We start from the raw sequence: 15,379 nt of genomic DNA on the forward strand, positions 1-15,379 counted from the left end.
CCTGCATGTGATGTTTGTAACCAAAACTGCTGCGAATTAGAGCTACCACTGCAGAGCAGTTGTACCATGGCAGTGAGTCTGTGGGCTACACAGTATTCTATTTGATGGTGGGCACCAAGAGGAGTGGCATAAAGCCTGGTGCAGATGGCCAATTTTTGTTAATGAAAAAAAAAGAGTAATTTTGATTCTCTACTTCTGGCCATGTATTGCGGCTGTGCAATACATCAGATGTGCTGAGTAACAGCTTTCTTTGGATTCACAGTGAGATGTGGATGGGATTCAGTTTTCTAATTTTTTCATATTTGAATAATCATTTTTAATATTGTTAAGCACCATTTCTGTTCTTGTGTGTAACTTCATAAAGGGCTATAAAAAAACTGGTGTTCATTAAGCAGTAGCTGGAGAGTATTAAAAGCGTATTCTCTAGAGTTGTAAAGAACTTGAGAGCCCCTTGTAGTTGTTTCCTTGAGCTTTTTAAGAGGCAGCCTAAATTAACTAACTAGTTTACTTTTCATCTTCTTGTATTTATTGCTTTGAGATCAGTTGCTGCTGCTGAAGGATCCTTCTGGAAAGAAGATGAGGTAGATTGAAAGGGTCCAGTTGAGTGTGACCTCTTTGTGAGCTAATTATTGTTAGTGGAGGATGCCTGGTAAACTGAAGTTTAGAAAAAAAATAATTGAGGAGCAGGCTTTCCATTACAGCTCATTAAATAAATCTAACTGCACTGCTCAGTGATACAAAACCCTGCGTGTGTAGTTTGCTGTTGGAAGTTTGCAGGAAAACAGATTTAACTCTCTTCTCCTCACCTTGAAGTATGTCTTGAAGTTTGTGTCCTCGTCTCCTAGGAGTCAAAAATATCTAGATATGTCAGCAGCAGTGCAGATCAGCATTTTAATGCTTTACAGCTGCTTCTCTACAGGAGTTGATCAGAAATGTGATTCGAACACCCTCTGCCAGTGCTCGTATGTGATGTCCACTATTGGTAATCGTGGTTTCTGCTACTCAAGTGTGCATTTTGGGTGTGTTGACAAAGCAGCTGTTCTGATACAGGGACTTTGATAGAAGGGGAAACTTCTGCACTTTGAGAAAACTGGAAAATAGTGCTTTTGTAATTTAGAAATGAAAGTGGATAGTCTGAAACATATTCCTCTACATAGCTTCAGTTGCAGCGTTGTGTTTTCAAAGAAGAAACAGTGCATGCAATCTTCACTCCTGTTTACATCTATTTGTGTCAGGAGGGCCTTGTTAACAGTGAGCTAAGCATGTGCAGTGTGGTAGTTCACCACGTTGGGCAGTGCCAAGCAGCTATCAGTGCTCCCCTCTCCCATATGTCATCCACATCCTAAAATGAATGTGTGAGGTTATTTTCCATGAGATGTTTCAGCTGTGGTATCGGCACAGTTGTGAGAAGCCCTGGATTTGTGCTTCAGGATTTAATAGATACACTGACCTTCCTGGCAGATGTCAACAACTTACTGTAATAGTTGCGTTTGGTGCCTATAAAGTAAACAAGAGCATTGGGAACTGATGGAGAAGGGATCTGGAAGAAAAGAGTGAAGTGTTGAGTTTGTACATCTGACATGCTGGGGGTTTGTTACTGCAAGTCAAATATTTGTGTACTTTTCCCACAGCCATATTGCTAACTTCTTCTGTTTGCCAGATATTTCATTTGTTGTTCTCTGGCTTACAGATTGCAGCGCAAACATTTCGCTTTGTCATTGTTTGTTATTAATGAGTGTTATTGTAGAAATGAAGGATTATGTTTTTCAATATTCTGTCTGGCTGCCCCGAAGTACAACATTTGTAGGTCTGTGCTGTTCGTTTTAGCCTTCTCTGTTATCCTTCCTCACAGAGATACCTGAGAGCAAAGCTTTGGACTCCGAAGGGATGCCTTCATACCAAATCAAGACAACTTTCAAGTGGGTTGCATCTCTGACCTAATAGCATCATCTCTAACAGACAGAAGTCCAGGGTAGATTTTTCTGTGAATTCTTGCACTTTCTGCAATTTCCTTTTTTTGTTGTTTTGCACACAGCAAATACTTTCAGGCCAAGAACTTCTTTAGATGAGTGTTGCTGATAAAGGCAGAGCTGAATCTCTGAGGACCAGCTGATTTGTTGTCTTTTTGTGTTGGTTTTGTTTTTTTTTTCCTGGCAAAATTGAGTAACTTCTAAGACTTTAATCTCACAGCTTTGATTTGTTCCAAAATGTTTCAGCATGCAGTGCCTTAACGCTTCATCAGCCTGCATGCATCTCTCCATGTGTTGGCAAGTTGGGTGTGTTATTTTGGTATTGGTCATAGGTGTTAGGCCCTAGTTATGATACCTTACTCTGTACATCACTATCCACAGTGAAAGTACACCGACGTGCTGCCCAGGTGCAGAAGCAGCTCTAGCACAGCAGCTTGCTTTCACTCATTCCCTGTGCATCCGTTGTTTGTAGGACTGTAAACCAGTATGAGGTGCACACATGAGCCTCTGCTGGGACTGGTGATGCCAGTGGTGTGATGGCCTGTCTTAGGGATTTTCAGCGTTTTCCTCTGCCCGTGCAGTGTTTATCAGTGTAGTAAAAGTACATTAGCACTGAGCAGGAATGTGGACGTTCCCTTGGGTAAGCAACTAGATAAGGCCAAAGAAGTGGTTTTGATTAAGATTGAGGGCACAGATTCCCCACTTAAAAGGCAGCATTTGGGACAGTATTGCCCTTCCTGCTCATCACCATGGCTACATTTATCTTGAGCTGAATATTAAGTGTGCTGCAAAGAGTTCGCTCCTGTTTCAGCAGCCTCAAAAGCTACGTAGCCCAAAAATATAGCTATCTAGTGTGTATGTCAGCAAAATATTCTCTGATGTCAAAAGCAAATAACAAGGAAATTAGAGACACAAAATCACCTCTTTACATCAGATATAGTCAACAAAGGAGGAAAGAAAAAACTGAGTTCTTTAATTTTGATTCATATTTAATGAAGTTGGAAAGGAGAAGAGTAAACTAATGAGAGCGGCTGACTGTTTCCCCTGGGAAAGACGTATTAGCAAGTGAGGTGTTACAGCTTCAGCTCTTGTGTTTTGTGCTCAGAACTGTTTCCCTCAGTGCTGAGCCCCAGCACTGATGCAGGAGGGGCTGTGAAGCTGCACAGCTCTGCACAGCTATCAGGCATTTAAGGCAGCCCACCATAGAACTGTAATCAAGCAAGCAACAGATATTAATTTGTTCTCTTCCCAGGCCTTTTCTTCTTTGCTTGTAAGAAGATTCTGCTCAGAAGGCTGTGATCAGCTTAATCAGTTGCTATTATTGGGACTGATTTTCACAGTGTAATTTATTAAATGTTTATTATCCTCCCAAACTTCACTGATCAGAGGTTGAAAACATTGAAGGAAAATTAAAACCAGTGTAAGTGCTGCCTGTTTGGATAACAGCACATTTTGCTACTTGAAAGGATTACTCATCTGTACCAAAACAGGGAGAAAAGTTAATTTCAATGATGTAGAGCTTTCTATTCTGGGGAGGCCTGGCTTGCACAGTGTGATAGATTTGGGAGGAAGTATAATTCATTCCTAAATTGTTAAACAGCACGTTAGGCCCAAGTATCTAAGAAAAGATGAATGGGCTCATTTGTAATCTTAAACGAACGCGTCTGCCTGGAGGGGGTAGGGATGGGATAACCAGTAAACAAACGCCAGGCAAACGGTTACGCTTCTGGTGTTTGGAAACTATCCAGAATAACCTCCAGGAGAGAAGAACCAGCCCTGTTTGGCTAAAAGGAAGCTCTGCAGATCCTCCAGTTAGTTTTTCCCTCCTGTGCCATGTGCATCACAGAATCACAGAATCACCCAGGTTGGAAGGGACCTCAAGGATCATGTAGTTCCAACCCCCCTGCCTAGCAGGGCCACCAAACATACACATTCAGATCAGGTTGCCCAGGACCCCGTCCAACCTGGCCTTAAACACGTCCAAGGACGGGGCATCCACAACCTCCCTGTGCCATGTGCATCCAGTCTGCCCAGTGAGGGACAGCTGCATAAAGCAGTGGGGTTTGTGGCTGTCTGTAGGGAGGGTAAGCATCCCATATGCAATTGCTTCTAAGCAGGTGTTTTGGGTCCTGCAGTGTGATTTGAGAGAGCAGAAAGGACAGAAAAGAGGTGAGACTTCCTCTGTTATCTGTGGCAGTACAGTGGCCTGCCTCTCTCGTAGAAATAGTTGTTTAACTTGAGGGCAAGATGATGTTAAAATGCATAAACTTGAGGACTGTTGAATCATTTCAGTGATGTTTGTGGGAATATAACTGTGGTCCAAGACTAAGCAAGTCAAAGTGAACTACAAACCTATTGGTGGTTTTGTACAAGCATCTATGAGAATGTGAACTGAGCCACTGAGAAGCAAAAGCAGTGGGGAGGAACCAGGTGTGCTGCACAGAGACAGGCTGCATGGTTTGCAGTGAGAGGACATATCAAGACATGTATCAATTTGCTTTATTTGAACAATTTAATCCTGTGGAGCCTGGGACTTCAGTGCCACTTCAGCTGGTCCTGTGCTGCAGATGCATGTCTTCAGTTGCCCTGTTTGTTATGTATTTACCCCTCTAAGCTATCAAAAAGAATCCTTGGGCTCCTCTGGCCTTGTCCCCCTTCTTACTGTTGAAGCATCTCTTAGCACAGAGTTATATTTACAGTTCAAAATAAAGGCAGCAATATTTCTTGGCTGATGGTAGTTGAAGTAGTTCTTGCCTGGTACTGTTAATGTATATGCTGTATATCAAGTTTATTGCAAAGTGTGTTATTAAGCTATCAGCCTAGTTTTTAATCTACAGATAAACTTACTTTCATTTATGTGTTTAGGCTGTATCACTTTGCCCAGAATAGGCACAGCCATTGGATTCCATCCAGCTCACCTAACAACTTTCATTAAAGAAAATTGCTCTCGTAATAAAAATTACTCAGTGTGACAAGATGCCATAATACATTTTTTAAAGGCTCATAAAATTTTGTAGTAGTTAATGCCACTTGTTTGTTTTGTGAGATTTTCTTTTAAAAGCAAAAACTGACTTAATTGTAATAGTATTTGTAAAAGGATGAAACAAACATCTTCCATCAGGGCTCACAAAGGCCACGCGGGGAGAAGAGTAGAGTGGGGGGGGGGAAAGAAATGAGGAAACCTTGCCTTTGAAAACTATGTTTTGTTGTGGGTTTTTTTGTTTGTTTGTTTGCGAAATTGCTTGAAAGTCTGTCACACTTCACTAAGGGAAAGTAGATACGTTAATAAGCAGATAAATATTTTCCACTGTTTTGGAGCTGTGGGGTTTTTTTTTAAGACTTTCCCGTGCCTTGTAGGTCTGGTTTAGAAAAGTACTAAAAGTGGGATCTGATCTTGCAAATGTTGCTGTGTCTGTGGTTACAGGGAGGGGAACCAGCTCGAATCCGCTGTGTGACCATTGCCTTCTCTTACAATGAACACCAGCAGCCACTCTTTTACTGAACTTGTCTTGGGTGGATTTACTAAGTCATACCTCATAGCTCCAGCTTTGCTGGGTTATGCGTGAAGTCAGGGCTATTTTTCTCTTTTGTGATAAGCTAACAATGGCAAAGGATGTTCTGTGATGTTAGAGAACAGTGGTGGTGGCCTTTTCTTCTTCTTTTTCTCCCCCCTTTTTTTCTTTCTGCCTTTCAAGTCTATCCACTACCTCGTGAGGAGGACAGCTGCAGTAATAATGGATCTCGTCTCTACAGAAACCTCTTATTTGACAAACCTGTAATTGAGTGGACAAAATTTCTGGTTGCTTTCAAAGTCATATTCAGAAAAGACTTGAAAAGGGTGAAGGAAAGGTGTGCCAGCCAGCAAAAAGTACGGCAGGGCTTTACTGAGCAGGCAAACCTATGCAGATTTTGTGGGACAATTAGATTTGTCAGGCAAAACACTAAAATGCATTTGTGAGCAAAAAATCCTGGGGAAATTTAAATAAAGCTTTGAAAAAGGTAAAGAGCTTGTGAGGAAAGCTCCAAAGCAAAGAAGTCGGTTTGGGTTATCTTTCACTGAAGGCAGGTGATGATTACTTCAAAGGGAATGTGCAGAACATATGGCAGGCACAGGGATTTTGCCTGTTTTCTTCCCCCAGTAGATAAAGCCCTAAAGCATAATTAGTGGGTCAGCACCATGCAGGAGAGCTCGAGACTTGGTGACGTTAATTTACCCTTTTGCTCTTTCTGAGGAGCTGTTCCACTACTGGGCTTCCCTGGCACACTGATGAAGAGCGCTTTCACCCCATCTGCCTTTTCAGCCCCTGCCTTTCCGTGCCTGCTTGGAAGCAGAGGAGCACTGCATGCACATTGCATGGACAACGTGCTGCACCTCAGCACAGCTAGGAGTCAAGAATATGCTGCTGTGTTCTCTGTGGTCAAGGCAAATAAACCTGTGGGGTTATTTGGATGTGAACGATGGCTTCCATTTAGTGTGTGAGATGTAAGGTTAGTTAATTGCTTGGATAGAATGGACTGGCTGAAAGAGGCTCAAATCCTTGATCAGCACTGGATGGCAGCAGGTAGTACAACGTGTATACAGGGAATGGGCTTTGCTGTCAAGTAAGTCAGGACTTCAGCTGCTAAGATCCCCCCATTAGCAAGCAGGCCAGCATCAGCTCTGAGCCTATTTTTAGGGTTTTCTTTGGTGTTTTGCTCTTTGATGTAAAGACAGCTGTGTGCCCTCAGCCTTTTTGTAAACCAGGCTTTCTTGCATCTAAACAAGCTGCCCATTGTTTTGATCACTCAGTCATCTTTCTCTGCAGTTTTCCTGTTTGAATTCTTGTTATTCATGGTGACCGCAAGCGTGTGCACAATTTCAAACGTGGCTCCAGTCTCTATTCAGTAACATAAATATTCCCATATTTAAATGCACATATCTCTGATAAGCATTTTCTGTAGCCATCCAAATATACAGGGAGGCTGTGCCTGCCTTGCAGGGTACCTGGCTGGGCTTTGGCTCTTTTTTATGTAAGCATAAATGAGTGGTCATGTCTTGTGCTCTGAAGAAACCAAACACAATTTAAAAGCACCGAGTGCAGTTTACTCCTAAAAGTGAATTGTTCTGCATCTCTTTAGGCTTCAGTATGTTTTTCTGCAGAATGCCCGTGACTCCTTGCAGTCTGTTCTGATAGAGTTCTGTTAGAGGTTTGCTGGCTTCTTATTCCTTTTTCCCTTTCTCTGCTGCTTCTTTTTTCACCCTGCACTCCTCCATCTTCTTGTTCTTCCTTGTTGTTTTTTTTTTAATTACTCCTGAAGTTTGAGAGCATCTTCAGAAGTCTTGATTATGAAGTTATGTTTAAACCTCAGATTTCAACCAAAGTATTCTTATTTCTTCTTTCCTATTAGTGCATTTGTTAAGCATTCAGAACCTATTTCCAAAGGTAATACCTTTACCTTTCTGGTAAAGAAAGGAACTGCATTTTAAAGAATTTATTTGTGTTTTATTTTCTCATTTTTCATACAGAACACCTGAAGAAACGCCTGGAAGATTATATGGCCCAGTTCCCAAATGTAAGAATCCTCCGAACCAAGAAGAGGGAAGGGCTGATAAGAACTCGGATGCTGGGAGCCTCTGTAGCCATAGGAGATGTTATCACCTTCTTGGATTCCCATTGCGAGGCCAACGTGAACTGGCTGCCACCTCTGTTAGGTATGCATGGAGGTGTCGTGTTGTACATGGCTGAACGGCTGTAGAGGTGGTGACATATATCAGTGCTGAGTGTATTTTATTTCCACCTGCTGCTGGCTCCTTGTGCTGAGAGTAAGTGAACAAAAAGAACATGAAATAGCTTTAAAGGAGGGGAAAGAAAACCCAACAACACTTAACCGCAAGACTAAAGAAAAGCGTTGGCAACCTGCAACCTTCACCACAAGATTTTTTTCTGTGCTAGGCTGTACAATGGCACTGTAATAAGCTTTGATTAATTAAAGAGCAAAGATCATATTCTTCTTTTGTTTCCTCACTAAGTGAAGTATTAAATAACTTACAGCTTGTTAGAAGAGTAAACTATTACGTGGTCACTCAGCAGCTTGCAGAAAGTAATTGCTTTGTGCTTCAGAAAAGATCTTTATATACAGTTTTTAAGTAGCTTCCATTTTTTTTTTCTCCTGCAAAACTGTATTCAACTTCATAGTCTGTAAGCCTGTGGAAAATACTTCTTCTGAGTAATGGCTGCTGGTATGTATTTGTGGAAATGATTAGTCCTTTCCAAGGCAGTGCTTCATCTTTAAGGAGGAAGCATCACTTTTACAATGCCAGTTCTTTCCAAGGATGACTAATTGCAAGGACAGTGCCTTCTGTGCCTCTGGTCAGCACCACCTTTAGCCAGGTGCTTCTTGAGGAGGTCTCTGTTTAAGTGGCAAGTTCCCTTTTTTGTTTGTTTTTGCAGCGCTCAGCTGGGTGGGATGATGCCATCTGGATTTTGTGCTTGTTTTGGATGGCTGTGTTTTCTGTAGTCTGTGCCCTCCTATAGATTCAGAATTCCCAGTTGTATCTGCTGCTCTACCCATGTTATTTAGGGTGGGTGTCTCACAGTACCCAGTTCACTTTAGCTGTCAGATACAATGCTGTATGAAAGAAGAAACTTTGCCCTACGGAGTACCAAACTCTTTACAACCCTTTGGCAAGTGACCTGTCACAGCTCTTTGAGGTTTAACAAAGAAGTCAGACTTGTCAGCAGGACTGTTGGATGATAATAATGTTACTTTCACAACAGTGTAAAGCATTTGCAGCTTTTTGAGCCTGAGAGAGGGAGCACAGGATTAGTTCAAATGCCATTTAAATGAGAACATGTGTGGTGTGCTATAGTTTTAAAGCATAGTAAGGATTTCTGTTTGACGTTCATTGGAAGCCGAAACACCGTTTGTCGCCTCTGCTGTGAAAGTTAACTTCCAACAGGAGACCTCCTTGGTAATAAAGTATTTAAGAAGTTCCAGATGTTTATGCAGGAATTAATCCTGTCGTCTATGATTTGATTGGAAGAAAAGGCAGAGGGGAGGAGGTGCGTTGCATTTCTGGAGCCTGCTGAGAGCACTTATGCCATTAGTCTGGATCACTTCCTGACAGATTCTGGCACAGCAATTAAAACGAGGTGGCACAATGGGTTATTGCCCTCCGTTGGAATCAGTGCAGAAGGGTTCACCTTGCGGTCGCTCGTTAAAATGAGGACCGCTAACTAAGCAATTACAGGATTGTTGTTTTTTGAACCTGATGGTTGAAGTGTCTGTGGTGGTGCAGCTGTGTCTTTCTATTCTGCTTCGGATTGATGTCCTCAATAGGATGCTTTTATCTGAATAGTTTTACCTTGGATATCTCGATTATCTCAGAAACACCAGATAAATTCATATAAATTGAAGTACCTGCTCAAAAGAGAATGAAACAGAGAAAGGGAGAGAAGCTGTATCTGGACTGCATATTTTGATGTTTTTTTCTATGCTTTCATGGTCAAAGAACCAACTGGTGCAGGTTTTCTAACATGTTTCTCCAATCTTCAGATCGCATTGCCCGAAACCGCAAGACTATCGTTTGTCCCATGATTGATGTTATTGATCATGACCACTTTGGATATGAGACTCAGGCTGGAGATGCAATGCGAGGTGCATTTGACTGGGAGATGTATTACAAGAGGATCCCTATTCCTCCTGAGTTACAGAAACTCGATCCCAGTGATCCATTTGAGTAAGTGACTGAAATGCAGTGTGCTCAGAGCTGGCTGAACAACACAACACCCTGTCACAGGGCTGGTTTACACCTCGGTGTACTGGAAGCCAGAAGCTGATTGTGAGCTACTTGCTTTTTGGCAGCTGTTTGCTTTGCTGATTTAAAAGAAACGCATTGTGTAGTAGCTGTGAACACTCTCCTTTTCATTGCTATTTTTTGCCACCTTAATTCCAGCAGAAGTTAACATTTCATTTGAAACTGTGATGTATAACATTTAATGTGGTCATTTATTACTGAGATCTTTCAAACATAACTTAGTATCCCTAGTGCTCTGCCAAAAACAACAAACTGGTGGCAGCTTATATGTCATTCCCAGGTGGGGGGAGAAGAAAACCTAGCAGAATAATTACAGCAATTTTGATGATTGCAGTGCATTGCAGAAGTAAATCTGTGATCAAGTTATGTTCTGCTGTTGCTGTGCTTGCCAACATTGAGACAGTTCTGCTGTCCTTTTTACTTCTGCAGCAAAAAAAAAACAACCACAACACAAACACCTTTTGAGGCCATTCTCAATGACTTGATCATATTACTGAGTCAGAGAACACCACAAGTGCAGCATGTGGGTCCCTCTGGGAGAGGTTCTGTCCTGTCACTTCATGGTGAACTCTTTCTGTTTGGAGGAGAGGCATTTACTGGTTCTGAGAGGAGCCTAGTCTAGTCCTCCATTTGCAACTGGGAAATTAATAGCTAATGCAAAAGCAATTGCTTGTTCCTAAAGGACTGCAAATGCATCGTGAACACTGGGTGATGGAAAGAATATTTGTGAAATCTTGCTTTGTTTTTTAAATGTTTAGCTGGAGATCTGTGTCTTTGAATATGTTTGTAATATGGAGTCTGGTTTTTCCTAAAGGTCTCCTGTAATGGCTGGAGGACTGTTTGCAGTCGATAGAAAGTGGTTCTGGGAGCTGGGAGGGTATGATGCAGGTCTGGAGATATGGGGAGGAGAGCAGTATGAAATATCCTTTAAGGTGAGCTATGTTCTCTGGAAATTCCTTTTGTTTTGAAAAGTAAGAACTGTTCTGAGGCTCAGAATGTGAATGTTCTATCTTGTCCTTGCTTTTGCGTGCAACTAAAGGTGAAAGAGCTGGGAGTAAGTAAGACAGTATGCAGAAGAGACAGTGATGATGTCACCAGTCATTTGTGAGGGTCAGTTTTGGAGCATTAGCTGGTGTGCCCCTGCTCTGTGGTCACAGCTTCAGATGCATGTGCTCTTCCCAGCAAGGGTAAGTCAGCTTGCGTGGAGCTATCTGTTACTGGTAGGCTTTTTGCACTCTAGCAAGAGGATGAAATGCTCTCTTTGAGTGAAAGAGATCCAAGCATCTCATTGTCTGCCTGGTTGAGTGCCTCCATCCTGAGGTTGAGTTCCCAGAGCTGAGAGCAACTTACTGTCTGTAGTCAATCCATCTGACTCCTGGCTGCAAGGAACGGAGCCTATTAATTACTCTGGGAGAAATCCTCAGCAATTGCAATAATAACACTTCTGCTGGCAGCAGCTTCGTATCATTATCTGTCTGCCTTAAGGACAGTTCTGTCACTGATTGTCCAAACTGTTTGGTTTCAGGGCTCTGAAATAAGTTAGCTGACCAAAAGTGCACACTGGTGGCAGTGAGCCACTTGTGACCTACAAAGAGCACTGATACCTATGTTATCTTGGAGTATGACACTCTGAAATACATGTAGGAAGCCCACTGGGATGCCCCAGATCACCAAAGGCACGTGGCTGTTCTTCTCTTCAGTGGTGGGAATCCTTCCCATAGCCTGTAGAGGATTAAGTAAAAATTTTCACATTAAACTCTGTTGGGCCACTGCGTGGTTTCTCTTTCAACGATTGAATATATAAACTTATAAGCATATGAATGCCACTGAAGTAAGGTAGTTGGCCTTGGTACGGGGCCCGAAGGCAGGAGCAATGATAGCACAGTGTGCAATTTCAGCAGCTGAAGTTCCTCATCTGTCTCCCTGACAAACAGGCATGGGTGATCTCTAACAAAATGAGATTCTTAGATCTCAGTGCCTCTGTGCAATTCAAAGGCATATTAAATTATATTCAGCAAACCACATTACTATGCGTATGTACCATGTATTACCATGCAGCAAAGTTTTTTCTTCCATTGTTTGCTCACAAAATGCAGCCGTAAAGCCATGGTGGAGGTCCCTTGTCTTATGTAACAGCAGCAGAAAGGGAGGAGGGACTCCCTCTTTGGGGATGTCATTACAGTTGGAGCTATTTATTCTTTGTGTTGCATGTAATGAAATAGTGTAACGATGTCATTCTCTGCAGGAGGGGTAGTGACAGTATTCAGCCTCTTTTCCTCGGCCCTTTTGGAAAATGCTGGTTTCCAAGAGTGATGACAGCAGCAGGGCAAGCCCTTTGTCTCTGGTGCCACAGCAGACAGCCGTGCTGCTTGATCTGCAGGAAATAAGACTGCTTCATTCATCTGTTTGCTTATCCTCTCTGAAACATGCTGTGTTTTATTTCAGTCCAAAGACGGTAATTTATGGAGGGATAAATTTGCTTTAATTAATCTCTGCAAAGACCCTCTTTTTTTTCTTTCATTGCGCAACAGAAAAATGAAGTTTTTAGCTGAAAGAGGCTCAGTATATTTTCAGAAATTAAGATAAATTGATACATTCATCTGTGGCTGATAGATTTAATAATTCTGCTGGAATTGCAAGAATAGAAGGTTTGTTCATAGAATTTATGAAGCCATGACATTTCCTGGTGAGCTTAGAGCTGCCGTTTTACCTTGAGAAGCAAACTGAGATTTTGTAGAGGGACATCATCAAATAATTTACCTCTGGATTTAGACATGGGCTGACTCTTTTTGCACTATTTACTATTTAATGCAAATTCAGATTTGTGCCAAATGTACAGCTCAGCTTTAACAAAGAACCCATTCCTCTGCCTGGGAGCTGTGGGTGCAGTACTGTGTTGTGCTGTTGGTTTTTGAACTGCTGCGTCAGTTCTGGCCTTCTCAAGCCTCACCGGGAGCAGATTTCTTTTTTCCTCAAATATATTCTTTTTTTTTTTTCCCCCACACATAGACTGTATGGTTTTCTGCATTTATTTTAAAATCCAGGGCTCTGTTGCTGAGAGACTGCAAATAAACAAGTTTATTTAGGAGCTTCTTGCCTTTCTGTTTTGAGATCGTATGTATTTCTGTCATCAGCTGGCTGTGCTTCCTTCAGAGAAGAAATATTCAGGTTGACGGCAAGCCAACACAGAAACTATGAGTCTTTTGCACCTCAGAAAACATTTAAACAGGGAATGAATCAAATTCCATTAATAAAACACCTGTTCCTTGGATTAAGTGCATGCAAAAACTTCACTACAAAACATAGCATACTGTGGGGATGGAAAAAAAAGAAATTAAGCAAAATTTGAATTAGAAACAAACTTTCTAATTGAGGTCCCAACCGTAAATGCTGGCTTGCAGTCTCAGTCCATCCAAATAGGAATTTCTGGGTTAAAAATGAAGGAGCAGCTCACATTTGCCCACACTGAAGCAGACCTGGCATTCTGTTTTCTTTTGTTCGTTTGTTGTAAAGACAGCATATTCATTAATTCTAAGGCTCTCTGCTTCAGCAAAGAGTGGCTTTTTTCCCTTCCTCTGTCCTGCTGGCACAGAGATCAGACTGTCACTTTTTGGTCTCAGTTCATCCTGTGTGCTCGGCTCAAATATCCGTGTACTCTCGCACCAGCAGGAGAATGAGCTCACAACACTCCCTGTCCCCCTGTGGCTGTTGGAAAGTGCTGTCTGCTCTGTCACTCCACAGTGTTTGAATAGATGAGGAAGGGTTGCACTGGTCTGTATAGTGCAAGAGAAGATGTGCACATGCACAGATCACAGCGCCTTTCTAGCCACCTCAATCTTTCGTAGAGCAGTCAGTCCCAGGTACAGTGGCAGCTGATGCTTGCAGTACAGAGAATTAATGTTTTCCTGAGTTACTGTTTGCCCTTGCTTTCATCCTTTCACTTACCTTGTCATGCAGAGAACCCCCTGGACTCATCCACCGTGCCCTTTTCTTCCCACCTTTCAGTGTGTGCTCAGACAACCATCCAGCTTCTCTCCGTTGGTGCACCCCATGATCTTTATTTTTGCTGTTTCTTGCAGAAGCAGCTTTCTTTTCAAGGCTTGACTCATTCTTTTGTGTGGTTTTGTTTTGTTTTATTCCTGTCTTGGGAAGCATAAACCTTGTACACCCAGATAATTTGTGTTCTCACACCAACTGTGGTATTGTATCGGTGTGTTTTTGAGGAGAGGTTCAGCTCTCTTATGTGACATTGTTTTCTGAAATGGCAGAACGGGAATTGGATCAGCATAACATTCCCATGCAGAGAATAGGTGGTGTTATTATCTCATGCTTTCATAGCACACTAGCTAAGTCAAAAGCTCTTGAGTCATTCTATGAATATGGAGTTATAGCTCTCCAGGCTGCCAGGAAGACAGAAACAATATCACCTGTGCTGTTACTTTACTTCTTCTGAATATGATTTTATGATTAGAGCGAGTCTGTGGCCTCCAAAAACTCTGTTGCAGCTTTCCCATTGACCTCAGCATAGCCAGGCTTTCAGCTAATTCCAGCAGAGCTGTCAGCTGCCGGATTCCAAACTCAGAATGTAGATTGGTAAAATTGTGCCTGAGGAGGAAGAGAAATTTCCTGTTTTCTCCTAATGAGATCTGATCAGGTTGTTTTATAGAGCCCTGCCTGCCTGCCCAGCTCTGATTCTTGTTCTTACGATCTTCTAGTAAATGGCTGTTGGAAATTAAGTGCATCAAGTCCAGGCTCTCATGTTTACTGTCGTGCCCACTGGAGAGGTGAGTCACTAGCTCACCCCTCTATAAAACAACATCCCCCCAAAAAGCTGGCCAAGAGGGAAGGCGGCAGTAAGTGACAGTCAGTGTCGCTGTGAGGTGCTCCCTACAGAACAGCGCTGCTTCAGCTGTTCAGCAGTGCTGTATTTTTAGCAGTGCAAGTTCTGATGTGTCATGCCTGTGAACTGCACCCTTGTTCCAAAACAACCGAATGCTGCCAACTGAGTGGAAGTGTGCTCTCAGCACACAGCTATTTCGGGTTTGCTTCCCTTGCAGTTATTCCTTGACAGACCCTTGGATGCGATTCCCTTGACCTTTACCTCCAGCGTCCTAATGCTTTTGTTTGCAGTGTTTTACTGATGCACGTCACACTCTTTCCCTCTCTCCTTTCTGCCAGTTTTATAGATAGGGACTGGTAATTTTCTTTATGGAGGTTGTAATGAGTTCTGTCACCACACAAAGAAGCTCACTAATAAAATAAATCAAAGCAGCAATGAATGAATAGAGACTATGCTTTTAAAATTAGATTTGTACCACAAACGTGCTGTCACTTGCAGCACGAGACAATAGTAGAGCACTGAGCTGGCAAAGTACGGTGGAAGAGTCACTGAGGTCTGCTGGCAGGAATTGGGAAGTTTGCCATTGGCTCCATGCAGCATTGGTACAGCATCACTGGGGAGTGATTAGAAAAACAGCTTAGAACTGATGTTAGACTTTCCTTGTTCAGTAGCTTTTCTTAACACATCACTGCATGTGTTTACGTAGTGCCTTATGGAGTCAGTGAGGAGCTCCTGGCCCAAAGCCTCACCATTCTGCCCAGCTTCCCATAT

General features: G+C 42.4%; 1 protein-coding gene across 3 annotated transcripts in view; it reads left to right on the forward strand.

The window, feature by feature from the left end:
* The window catches only part of GALNT10 (polypeptide N-acetylgalactosaminyltransferase 10), an 83,288-nt gene that overhangs the window by 54,368 nt on the left and 13,541 nt on the right, over positions 1-15,379 (forward strand). For all 3 annotated transcript variants that reach the window (XM_042881491.1, XM_042881492.1, XM_042881493.1), the window contains exons 5-7: positions 7,477-7,662; positions 9,507-9,690; positions 10,583-10,700. In XM_042881491.1, coding sequence (XP_042737425.1) covers positions 7,477-7,662; positions 9,507-9,690; positions 10,583-10,700 — 488 coding nt within the window. The remainder of the gene's footprint in view (positions 1-7,476; positions 7,663-9,506; positions 9,691-10,582; positions 10,701-15,379) is intronic.

The sequence above is a fragment of the Lagopus leucura genome, unplaced genomic scaffold (assembly GCF_019238085.1).
Source record: "Lagopus leucura isolate 7727_CA_CO unplaced genomic scaffold, USGS_WTPT01 Super-Scaffold_100030, whole genome shotgun sequence".
NCBI classification, from domain to species: domain Eukaryota; kingdom Metazoa; phylum Chordata; class Aves; order Galliformes; family Phasianidae; genus Lagopus; species Lagopus leucura.